General features: G+C 47.2%; 2 protein-coding genes and 1 pseudogene across 2 annotated transcripts; 2 read left to right on the forward strand and 1 right to left on the reverse strand.

Annotated features, from left to right (window-relative positions):
• Positions 1-550: 550 nt before the first annotated feature.
• On the reverse strand, positions 551-5,166 carry LOC103627950 (uncharacterized; annotated as a pseudogene).
• A 359-nt stretch (positions 5,167-5,525) lies between these two features.
• LOC103625771 (40S ribosomal protein S23-like) lies at positions 5,526-8,521 on the forward strand. The gene is made up of 4 exons (NM_001324161.1): positions 5,526-5,641; positions 6,744-6,899; positions 6,989-7,115; positions 8,153-8,521. Exons 1-4 carry the CDS (start codon positions 5,637-5,639, stop codon positions 8,291-8,293), a joined length of 429 nt encoding a protein of 142 aa, NP_001311090.1. The 5' UTR covers positions 5,526-5,636; the 3' UTR covers positions 8,294-8,521.
• Positions 8,522-9,757: 1,236 nt separating this feature from the next.
• LOC100283422 (uncharacterized) lies at positions 9,758-12,594 on the forward strand. Its single transcript, NM_001156323.2, has 5 exons — positions 9,758-10,017; positions 10,105-10,137; positions 10,251-10,473; positions 11,886-12,006; positions 12,117-12,594. Exons 1-5 carry the CDS (start codon positions 9,912-9,914, stop codon positions 12,387-12,389), a joined length of 756 nt encoding a protein of 251 aa, NP_001149795.2. The 5' UTR covers positions 9,758-9,911; the 3' UTR covers positions 12,390-12,594.
• The last annotated feature ends 13 nt before the right edge of the window (positions 12,595-12,607 follow it).

The raw sequence follows: 12,607 nt of genomic DNA on the forward strand, positions 1-12,607 counted from the left end.
AAGAAATGTAGCAATTACTGGCTGAATCAATGGTGACCTGACCTAGCAGCCTAGCAGGTGGGATGGGATATAGGGAGGCTCACCCAGAAGTTATTGTTCTTGATCCACCTAGTACAATAACAAACTTGATCTAACTTCACCTGGTACAATAACAAACTTGCTAGATCGCTAGTCTATGCTTCAAGAATTATCTAAATTGAACATCACCTATTGTCATGGTAATTTCTTTGAAAAATGTGTTCTCATGTTTGTTGGAACAAACCAGTCAGTTTCATCATGTTATACAACATTTCCTTTATTCTTTTTGTTTGAGGAAAAATATTGGCCCTTCAATGATAACACAGAATGATAGAAACATGTTTGCTTTATCTGAAAGAAGGAATATATTTCCATTCAAAAACAGGTACAAGTGATCAAATAACCACCATGAGGTTGCCTTGGTGTGATTTTCGCTCTTAATTTTCAGTACCATTTAGTTTGTATCCCATAAATATTCGAACCAGAGTGTTTAGCTGAACTATGTTGGTTATATAATAGAAATTCTATCTTCTTTCAAGAATGTGCTTTTCCATGCATTGATATTGAGGGAAAAAGACAACAGCAAGACATTCTGCCTGCTCACCCAAGGTTAAGAGGCACAAAGTGTAGCAGGGGGCCAAATGGCTATTCAATCAGGAAAACAAAGGAAATTTAAGGTACTATTTAACAATGTGGTGTCTGGGAGCTTTGTGATACGATGAAGAGTTTTTTAAGAACATAGAAGCGTACTTGTCTTGGAGGGCGGTTGGGAGAGCGGAGGGCACTGGGGCGACCGCGCTGCCGCTGCCTACAGTTACTGGGGCTAGGTGCCGGGGCAGCCGAGCGGGGACTGCTGCTTGCTACAGTTGCTAGGGCCAGGCCGTGGCTGGCTGCCGCGGTCGCACGGGAGGAGGAGAGTCCACTACGGCTAGCACCGACGCTGAGGATGTCGAGCGTGGCGAGGGCGACCTTCTTGACCATGTCCTGCTCCTCGTGTAGTGCCTGGCCTTTCTTCGCCACAGCATCCCTCACGTGCTTTAGCTCCACGTCGATCTCACCATCACACCGGAAAAGGAAAAAACAAAGTATATTGGTGCAAAGAACATAATAAAGGTGCGCTAAGATACGCATAATCGCACAGTATGTTCTAGGATCAATGCACTTCAATAGTCATGTTAACGCATCAATGCACTTCAATAGTCATGTTAACGATGGGGGAAGTCATGGAATGAGAAACATACCTTTATCAACAGGTTCAATACAAGTGGACCAACAAATTGAGAAGCATCATTGCCAATCTACAATGTTGAGAGAGAGAGAAAGATGATGAGCTACTAAGAATATCACAAAGTGTTTATAATGGGGAAAATATTAAAACTGTAATTAAAAGGCACATCATCTAAATAGAATGTTCCATACTTCTTCTAGCACCTCGAGTAGGTAGTATATATAGGAGATGTGCATCAGTACAAATCATGGACCTTTCTTTCACTCATCCGTGAATTGCTTGCTACAGGGTAAGGTGTGCGTAAAGAAACAAAAAACTGGTTTTGACAGACAGACATATACATACAATTGAGGTGAATTTGAATAATAAAGAAGACAAGAAAAAAATGATGATGGACATCTTTTTTGTGCACAAAGCAACAAATAAGCATATATGCAGTAGCACTAAAACCAAAGATAAACTAATAAACGAGTGAGATTTCATTTGAACCGGGGTAGAGCTTGTCCAGTTAACCAGTTACCATATTACAAGACAACTATTAAAAACATAAGCAACTCCACTACTTAATGGTACCTAAAGAAGATATACCCCTAATTTAGAACCATTCTTATACTCAGACATTAGCATTTTATATAACTCGAGCAGTCATACAAGAAGATGATGAGCTATCTCAGCAATCCATTTTTAATACCCAAGCCCAAATTGCTAGCCTCTTATAACATAAAAATAAATAGAACAGTGTTGTATTTTTTAACATATTTACATGCAAAAAATATTTAATGCCTTAAATCATGGGCAAAATGTTCTCAATAAACAAAAAACAAACATGTGCCAAAGTATATGTAACACCAGAAATGCCAAAAAGCTCTGCTCTCTTTAAAGCATGTCTGCCAAATGATTTACAACAAGTAGGCTACTAATAAATTAAGTTACATAACATCGCGATATAGATACCTCTGAATAAATCCATTGCATATGCTCTGCATCATCACCATCAAAAGGTTTTCCAGGATGAACCTAAAAAAGTGAATATAACAGTTAGTAGTGTTGGGTCAATGTCTAGAGAGAAATAATGTGCAGAAAAAATAGTACCTCGTCCCATTTGATCAAGTGAGCATACTCAATGCAGAGAGCCGCAGTTCTTGGTGTCTTAGCGAGAGTACATAAGGGGAACTCAATTATTTAGAGACAGAATACCTAACAAAAAATGGTATGGAAAAAGCATACCTAAGAAATCACAAGCCGCATAATTTATATTCTCATACCAATTGAATCCAGACCAAGGACAATTATGTGGAACTGACTGTAAAACTCTATCTCTTTATCTCCGATCCTGCAAAAATGAGGAACAATGTTCACCCCATTAACCCACTCCATAACCCTCTTCGCTGCTACTTCAGCCTTGGACTTCCCAATATATTGAACTTTGTACAACAGACAGCCAGCTATATCGACTGTGTGGAAGGTTGAACGCAGGGCAATCACAAAGACAATCTCATTTTTCTTGGTGATATTTTCTCCGTTGACGATGTGATAGACTGTCAGTGTGTTCAAGACTTAACAAAATTGGTATCCTTCAAAACTGCAGCGAGGCAATATGGAAGCAACGGACCATCCGTTTGCAGAGATTGACTGAAAGCTAAAGACAGAAACATTCGTCGGACGCATCTCATCCAATCCCAAAAGGGTGAAGGCATCCGAATGAACCAATGGACTGATAAAACCAGTTATTAGGTGTTGACTGGATGGTGATGAGAAAAGAAATACAAGCCTGACCAGCAAGCAGCCGAAAACCCGATTGATAGAGAGTTTGAATCATGCATATGCCTGATCGATGCATGCATATATAGCATAGTTACATAGTTTCATACTCCTCGTGGAAGTACCTCGTGTGTGGATGGTTCGGGGTATCGTCTTCCTTGGGCCGGCACACGGTAATGCTTGCCTCGCTCGACGCCTTCTCCAATGCACCAGCTGCTGGAGGACAGGGGACTTATCCAGGAAGAAGCTGAGCAACCGCAGCTGCCTTCTCCCTCCCGCTTGTGATCAATATGGAGCTGCGGATGGAGTTCAGCTCCGGTAAGCAGCAGCAGCTGGAAAAACGAGTTTTACGAGCCCAAGAAATGAGAGAGCCTTACACGCACAAAGAGCCGTTGAAGGACTGGAAGTGGGATGAGCTTGAAGAAACCGGACACGGCCTCAAGGCAGTAACCTTCGTAGTCCATCAGCAGCTGCAACTCTTCTAGGTTCGGCATGTCTTCTGGAGTCGAGCCAGCTGAGTGAATCAACATGCTAATCCGATCCACAAGAGTAAATAGTCACCGATCGAATTAATTTGTGAGCATTGCGATTTTCGGTACGTACCAGCAAGACGACAGAGCAAATAGTCAGGATCCGGGCTAGCACGACGTCGAGGCACAAGGAAGGGTAGAGCATGTTATGCTCGGTGTCGAGGCGGGTGTCGCAGCCGATATGCGACAGATACGCGTCCCGGAGGGCCGGCGGGCCGAGTAAGTCGACTTCAACAGGAGTATCCTAATCCCATTCACAGGAAGCGTCGCGGTTGGTGACGAAGACGTTGCAGTGCAGGGTGAACGACTCTAGCGCGGGCGCGTCGACGCAGAGTTGTTTCAAGGCCTGGCAGCCCACGAGCACCAGCACCCGCAGCGTCTCGCTGGCCACACTCACCATGGCGAGGCGGGAGCAGCGCTTCAGGCTGAGGCGCTCGAGCGCCGGGCAGTTGGCGACAAGGCCCCGGAGCGCCTCGTCGGTGACGTCGACGTGGCTGAGGGAGAGCGAGCGGAGGCCGGCGAGACCCACCGTGGGGAGCGGAACGGCGCGGAGGCTGAACCGACTGAGCGCCAGTCGCTCCAGTGAGTTCCTGGCCTGGAACAGATCGGCGGGGAGCTCCAAGAGTGGCGCCTCGTGACCGGCGTGCGGGTCCTCCTCCCTCCTCCTCTCCCTCCTCCTCCTCGCCCTCCTCCTCCGGCAGCGGCAGCGCCAAATCCACTTCGACCGCCCTGGCGCCCCTCCGCAGGCCAGCCGCGATCCACCCGATGACGTCTTGCCCGTCCAGATCTGATGGGAAAACCAACGCCACGCATTGGGGAGGTGGAGTCCGCTGACCGGTTGGGTGAAGGCAGCCGATGGGGAGGAGTTGGAGGACGGCAGTGCGCTGGAGGCCACCATTGGGGAGGTGGAGTCCGACGGTGCGGTGGGGGAGGAGGTGGAATCCGATGATGGGGTGGATGAGAGGGAGGGGAGGCCGCCGGAGTTGAGCGCAGTGGAGGAAGCGCGCGAGCCCGTGGCTGGAGCCGCCGGCGGAGATTAGGTCGCGGCCGTGGCTGGAGATTAGGTCGCGCGGTAGGCTGCACGCTGGACAGTGGGCTGCACGATGGGATGGGCCTCAGATCCACACAAAAATCATTGGGCCGCACGAACCGCTGCCACATGCGCGTGCCATCTATTTTATTAGTGCCACATCGGCCATTGAGAGTGATGGAACATGGCTTATAAGGGCAGCTGTGGATTCTATGTTGCTCACTGAGAGAGATGGAACGGAACGTGGCGTATAAACCTGTGTATGTACTGTTTATTTTGTTGCGCGGGACTAACGGAGGCAGAACAGCCGTTGGCAGAACGCGTCAGAGACAGACTACTATTACTTACTTAATAAGTAGTAGAGATATCTGTTTTGGGGTTAGTTTACACGTTCTTTTGGAGTTGCTCTTAGTGGCAATAATTGGTAGCTACCAGTAAACGCCAGCGCGCCGTGCGCCACGACCCATCGTGTTTTCGTCTGACTTTAGATTACGGCTGTATACAGTTGTTGTATTATTAGTTACTCCACACGCTGTACGTAAACACAGGATTAGTACCGTGGCGTCGGTCTCTGCTTGTTTGGCATCGTCGCGTCTCATCCGGATCCCGACTGTACGGACCACACGGCTGAAGAAAAGCCTCAGGGCTTGTTCGTTTGTATCGGATTGGTGGGTCGGAATGATTCCTAACCGGATTGCTTCTCTAATTTATATAAACTTTGAGTAGCTGAAACGATTCCGGGTGCAATCCGACAGAAACGAACAAGCCCTCTTCTTCCGTTTCAGGCATCCGACTCCAGCTAGTATTTCGTGTAGGCCGTGAACTGAAAACAGCACAAAACCTGGCCCGACTCAGTTGACCCAAAAGGCCTTTAGCCCATTTACTCCAAACAAAAGCCCGCCCTAGGCCCTGTTCAGACATGAAGGGATATATAAACGCTTCCCCCTCACACCCGACTACAAAAACCTTCCGGCGCCGCCGCCTGATCGCTCCAGCGCCCTCGCCGTCGGCAGCTCGGCCGCCGTACTCCCGCTACCGAGCTAGGAGGCATCACCTTCGCCGGTCCAACATGGGGTAATTCACGATGCTGTGCTCTCGACCTCATTGCTTAGAAGTCGTACGCTACCCCGTGAAAAGTTTTGCTGTTTGTTCTCTCCCAGATCTATGGTGGCAATAACATCGTTTCAATATGTTATCTTGTGATGCGTCATATTATTATGTCTAGTTATTCGTCGGGCCTATAATTTTTTGTTTCTCTTCCTGCAACAAAATCAGATACGTGAAACCTGCGCAGCAGGTCGCCCAGCCACGTAGGCTGGCTAGTAAATTTCTGGTGGATTCATGTGCTACTGGCAGTGCGCATAGCTCATTGAGATTTGGTGGCATGTTGAATTGTTGACCCCCCCCCCCCCCCCCCCCCCCCCCTACGTTGTATCACATATTCACATCGACTAGCACTGGCAGTTATGAACTAGGACATCAACTATTTTTATTTTTCATACTAGCCTTCTTTGAAATGATCATGGGAATATTGATATTTTCACATTGTTTTGTTTTTGCGATTTTAGCCTTAATTTTCATATAACTAGCTCATATCGTCACTGAATAAAAGTCTTTAGGTTGTAATGCTTAGGCTGTCTCTAGCATCCTTCCTATCCCACACCTTATCTCATTCCCTATATCAAACTTCGCTGTACTCTACAATACAAAACATTGTTTTTACACGGTCATATGCATCCTCTGCTTAGCACGGCCTTAGAGCATCATGCTTTCCAAGTTAACAGTACTCTCATGGCTATATCTTAAATCCATACATGAAGCTAATTCCAATGTAGAGGTTAGCAATGAGTAGAGTTCAGTTACTTAAATCATACAGATTAGACGATTAGTAGTACTTTGCTTTGTAAACTTTGCTTCAAAGCCTGGTAATCCTTTGTGCATGGAGCTTATACGTCTGAGAAACTGAGCCTACAAAGACTTGACTTCATTTGGCATGTTATGCTTGTTGCCAGCTGAATGAATTAGAATCCATCCTTTTATGGTTTATTATGAGCAAGCGGTAGCTTAAAGCACATAGCTGTATATCTTCCTAATCTTTTAAACTGAAGATGTTTGATGTGCTACACTTGGTGTTGGCATATATATTCGGGTGCTAACATTTGTGATTCTGCTGCAGTAAGACACGTGGTATGGGAGCTGGGCGCAAGCTCAAGACCCACAGAAGGAACCAGAGGTGGGCTGACAAAGCCTACAAGAAGAGCCATCTCGGCAACGAGTGGAAGAAACCCTTTGCTGGGTCATCTCACGCAAAGGGAATCGTCCTTGAGAAGATGTGAGCTCACGGAACAGTAGATTCCGTTTCTTCTGAACAACAGGCGAGTTAACCAATACCTGACATGCACTACTTCGTTTCATTTGCAGCGGCATTGAGGCTAAGCAGCCTAACTCTGCTATCCGTAAGTGCGCTCGTGTCCAGCTGGTGAAGAACGGGAAGAAGATTGCTGCCTTTGTGCCAAACGATGGTTGCTTGAACTACATCGAGGAGAACGTAAGTTCCATTTCTCTAGCTCATAGGACTCTTCACCATGGGTCAATGTTTACAAGTCGGGCGACCAGCTGGTCGAGTGAGAGGGGCGACCAGGCGACTAATCGCGATTAGGGCGACGATTAGTCGACCTAATCGGTCCTGGTCGACCTTTGGTCGTCCGTTAGTCGTCCTATGGATTTAAGGACATATGTATATGTATATAACTATATATTAACTATATAAACACTGCATTTCTGCAATAATATAGGCATAATTAGTAGCAGACTAGCAGTAATTCAGTAAAAGTGTAAAACTGAATCCATCCAAAGTCTAAACTGAAAGTAATATTACCTGCTGGCTGCTACCTAGAGCAGATCAGGTAACAGAGGGAAAGGGAAGGTTGGGAAATAATCAGAGAAGGGAAAGGGAAGGCTGGGAAATAATCAGAGAAGGGAGAGCAAGTGCTACCTTCAGATGACGAGCTCATCTTCAATTCTTGACTAGCTGAGTAGCTGGCAGACGCCGGACGGCTGGAGCACTTGGAGGCCTGACCGCTGGAGCAGAGACGCCGGCAAGGACAGAGGAGAGGAGAGAGATGTCGGCAAGGACAGAGGAGAGGAGAGGATTAGGGTTTTCTGGCGGCTAGGAAATGTTCTGGCGGCTGGAAGGCCTTGGCGGCTGGGAGCCTGGGGGGTTTCTGAAGGGGCGCTACTGTAGATGGGCCAAAAACCAGAGGGAAGCCCAGTACCAAAAGTCCAGAGCTGAAACGACCAAAAACGACTAGACTGCGCTCGACCAGACGACTAATCGCCCAGGTCGACGACTAGTCGGACGACTAGGACGACTAGAAACCCTAATCGCGTCGTCCTCCTAATCGCCCATCTCCAGGCGACTAGCCCGACTAATCGCGATTAATCGCGATTAGTCGGACGACTTGTAAACACTGCCATGGGTTAACTCTATTTATCCAGATCATATGACTTTTCACCTTGGGTAACTGATGGTTGTTTCTGCCTGCTGTTCGCTGCTAATTGCCGCCACACTCCGTCTCTCTGCAGGATGAGGTGCTGATTGCTGGATTCGGTCGTAAGGGCCATGCTGTGGGAGATATTCCCGGCGTCCGTTTCAAGGTCGTGAAGGTCTCTGGCGTTTCCCTCCTCGCCCTCTTCAAGGAGAAGAAAGAGAAGCCGAGATCTTAAAACGCTGCAAGGGTTTTGGAGATTTAGGCCTGGTGGCGCACCGCGCACCTGTAGCGCTCACACAAGCCATAGCAGACCTCATGTTGAGATGAACCAGCAGGTGTTTTTGCCATAGTTTTGTTGAGACATCTGAATTCGAGCTTTATATCTGAAATTGCTAGTCGGTGTGTGATTTGTGATGAACCAAGCAGCGCCGGTGCTACGACTGATGGGAACCTGCTTACCTGCCACTGTCGAACTTAACACCTGTTTTTTTGACTGTTCGTCCACCTGAAGATCTGAACCGCTGATGTGCGGATTGACGTCTGTGCGTTGCTGGTGCGATTATGCTCCCGGTCTCGGGTAGTATCCATGCGGGCCAGGGAAAACGGATGGGGATTCCCCCAACCAGTTTCAAATGCTATTTTAATCCAAAATTAAAAACGGCAACGGAATAAAAAAACCCAATAGTAACGGCATGAAGGTAAACGATATAATCGGTTGGGTAATTAAAATTAGGAATATCTTTGCATTTAACCACTCTAAATACATCATTACGACATTACCTACAAACTTAATATATTAATTATTATATATAAGTTTCAACATGCATGATAATTCATCATTTCAAGATGCCATGACCATACGACAACGGCTCAACAACAATAGCACAGTTTAACAAACAAGTTTATAAATTACAATCATAAATAAGTTCCTAACTATCAAGCCATAGCATGAGGAGATAGTAGTTCATAAATTTAAAAACAACATCAATAAATGTGTCTCGACTGCAGTAACAAACGCAAAAACAATAATCTATGGTTCGTGGGCTTGAATGCTTGGATACGTTTAATTTTCTATACAAATAACACGAGAAATACCAAGTCTAGATCATTTGTATGGGGTTTTGGATCGAGTGTGGTTGGTGGGCATGAACGGATGTGTTTAATTACTTATACAAATAAAACAGAAAATATCGACATGATTTTCGTGTATAGATACAGAATTCGTAAATACGGCCGGAAAACTGGCTCAACCGTCTTCTTTCTCGTTACTACCACTTTCTCTCGAGAATTTTCTCATTTATATTTTTTCGAATATAACATGTCGATTTTTACAGCGTACGACATTTTTCTATCCTGTTGCTAATCCGGGCGAACTAGCAAAGCAGTGCAAATCTGGAAACCGCGACCTGATCGCAGAACGCCAGAACAGGAGGCTCGGGCCCGTACCGTACCGCATCCCTATCATTGCCAGGTCAGCAGCCTATCCGGGTCCGTCTTCCCTAGGCCATACCTACCTGTCCCCTACTCGCACTCCACGAATCTCACCTCCACGTGGGCCACACCGAATCTCACGCTCTTGGCCCGCGGTGTCAGTGCCAGGGACCCACAAGGCGGCATCGCCTCGCGGGCCGCCAGGCCCAGGCGTGGCGTGACCGAAACTAAGGAACCCTTTTGTCTCGGCCGGGCGCCCCGGTGTGCAAAAAGATTGGCGACGAAGCAAGGAACGCACCCCGAATCCCAACTCCTGTGTCCGCCATCGCCTCGTGGCGGTCGCTCCTGCTCCTGCTGCTGCTGCTGCTCCCCCAGCCGCCCCCGCCCGGAGCACGCCGCCGGCGCCGACGTCGGCGCGTCGCATGGATATGGCCCCCGCGTCTGTCTACTTCAACCCGCGCTCGGTCGAGGAAATCTTCAAGGACTTCTCCGGCCGCCGCGCGGGGCTCGTCCGCGCCCTCACCTCCGGTAACGACCGCTCTCCCCTCGCCGCCGCGCTCTTGAGACCCGCGCAGATCTAACGAACGCTTGTCTCTCGCGTCGTTGCCGGTGCAGATGTGGACGATTTCTGCAGATTGTGCGACCCAGGTGAGTGAGATCGATCCGCGGCGAGCTCTTCGCTGCGGTGCGTGCGTGCGTGCGTAGAGTGGTGGATCCGGGCGGGGAATGAGCGGATCGCCGTTTCCTTTTCCTGCGTGCAGATAAGGAGAATTTGTGTCTCTACGGCCTTCCCAACGGGAGCTGGGAGGTGTCGCCGCCGGCGGAGGAGGTTCCTCCGGAGTTGCCCGAGCCGGCGCTCGGCATCAACTTTGCGCGCGACGGCATGCAGCGCCGCGACTGGCTCACACTCGTCGCCGTCCACTCTGACTCGTGGCTCATCTCCGTCGCATTCTTCTACGGTGCCCGCCTCAACGGCAACGACCGGTACCAATTCTGTTCTGCGACACACGCTGGGTTCGATTCGACTTTTCAGTCAGTTGTCTGGTGTTGGCTGAGGTCGTGGAATGCTTGTTCTCAGATTCACTCCTCGAACGTGTGGTTTCGTTAACTTCATTGTTTGCCCCCCTTTTTTTTCTCTGGGTGAATTAGCTGTTTGATTGTTAGGTGACTGGGACACTTTGGGGATGCTCGTGTTTATGATCTATATTTATTTTGTTTCACTTGGTGCATGTGTTTGCATGTGAACATGTTTATTGTGCTCCTCTTTTTGGTTCGCTTGAGTGAATTGAGGGTCATGCTTTAGGGATGAGTTCGCTTTATCTGTACTTTTGCGGGCTGTTCTCTTTTCTTTTTGTTTCTGTTTATGCTGCTTGAGTGCATGACTGCATGGTGCAATCAGAATCGTCAGCCTCTATATTTCATAATTACGCATTTCATAGAGCTCCGTTCTCTTAGTAGTACTGCGGAGATCATGGGTCCGTTTGTTTGTTAAGGGGTTTCCAGACTATTGGACCCTTTTCCACTTTATTATTACAGAAAATCATGTGCCAGTGGTTGGGATCTTGTGCCTCTTTTTTTCTCAAATTTATATTTTTTCCTGCTAGTCGTGTTTAAATTCCTTTGCTTTTCTTGAGTACTACCTCCTCCGTTTTAGAATATTTGTTGTCCACTAGTTTATTTTTAAACTAAAACACGATAAATAAAAAAGAATGGAAGCTATATTTAATAATTTTTAGTCTTTTAGCAAAATGTTTGTTTTTTCTCTCACATTAATATCCTAAGAATTTACTTCTAAGTGCCTACTTTGTGGAGGTTGAGGTTTATGTATTTCAACATCCTTCTATGTTTGATTGGATTGCGGATTTGCGCTTGTTCTTCTTTCTAGCACAGTTTTCCTTTATGAGAACTACAGCGAGAATACTATGAATCATTAGTCCTTTGCATTCCTTTTCTATATGGTGCTCTATGCAATTGATCCCAGACAATTCAGTTTCTGGGGGGTTTTCCAAAACTTTCAATTTGCCTTCTGTTCTTGGGACCTTACTTGTTCATCTGTCCACCTGAAAACAAAATGAAATTCCCTTAACTTACACTTTCGGAAGGCTTAGATCATACGTAGTTGATAAGTCATCATTTGTTCCACCGTAGGTGTAGAAAAGCTAATTAGACATTTGGACTCTTTTGTCTCTGTAGTCTGTACATACCCACCCCTGCTTATTCACGTGCATTTGAACTGGCAATTCTTCTGTTTGCATTGAAGCCATGTTTGTAGTAGTAAGATACTATTAAAGATCACGGCTGGAATACTGGTTGCGAGAGAAGGAAATGTTTTTGTTTTCACTGAATTGATGCAGCCTCTGATTCGATTATTTGTTCTTTTTTTTGTTATCTCTCAGGAAGCGCTTGTTCAGCATGATGAGTGATCTTCCTTCCGTCTTAGAAGCATTCGCGGACAGGAAACACGGCAGAGATAGGTCTGGGGTTGATAGCAGCGGCAAGTCCAGACACTCATCAAAGGTGCCCACATGAATCTTTCTTTCGCTCCAGTCTGTGTTTGGTTCTGCCTCCAGTTCGTGTAGAAAACCTTACTCAGAACGAGTTGCGTCTTTCTTTCTATTCTCGCTCAGAGAGGAAAAGATGGCCATGCCAAGAGTTTCAGGGCAGCAGCTCCTGCCGCCAAGGAGTATGACGAAGACGATGACGAGGAAGACGAGGAGGAGCACACGGAGACCTTTTGCGGAAGCTGCGGCGGCCTTTACAACGCGAGCGAGTTCTGGATCGGCTGCGACATCTGCGAGCGGTGGTTCCACGGCAAGTGCGTGCGGATCACCCCTGCGAAAGCGGATCACATAAAGCACTACAAGTGCCCGGACTGCAGCTCGAAGAAGATGAGGCAGTAGGTGTAGGTCCCCGCGTGATCTGACTGACCCGTGTGATCTGATCCAAACCATAACTCCCTCCGTTTGTTTGTCTCAAGGTCGCAGCTAGCAGATGTGAATTCCTTCATTTGTGGGGCTTGTTTATGTGGTGGTAGGAAGAGGCAAAGGACTGATAGATAGAGATACATGACCGTTTTCTTTTATATATATTCGTTGTTCACCGTTTTGCCTGCTTCGTC

Source organism: Zea mays, chromosome 5, assembly GCF_902167145.1.
Source record: "Zea mays cultivar B73 chromosome 5, Zm-B73-REFERENCE-NAM-5.0, whole genome shotgun sequence".
NCBI classification, from domain to species: domain Eukaryota; kingdom Viridiplantae; phylum Streptophyta; class Magnoliopsida; order Poales; family Poaceae; genus Zea; species Zea mays.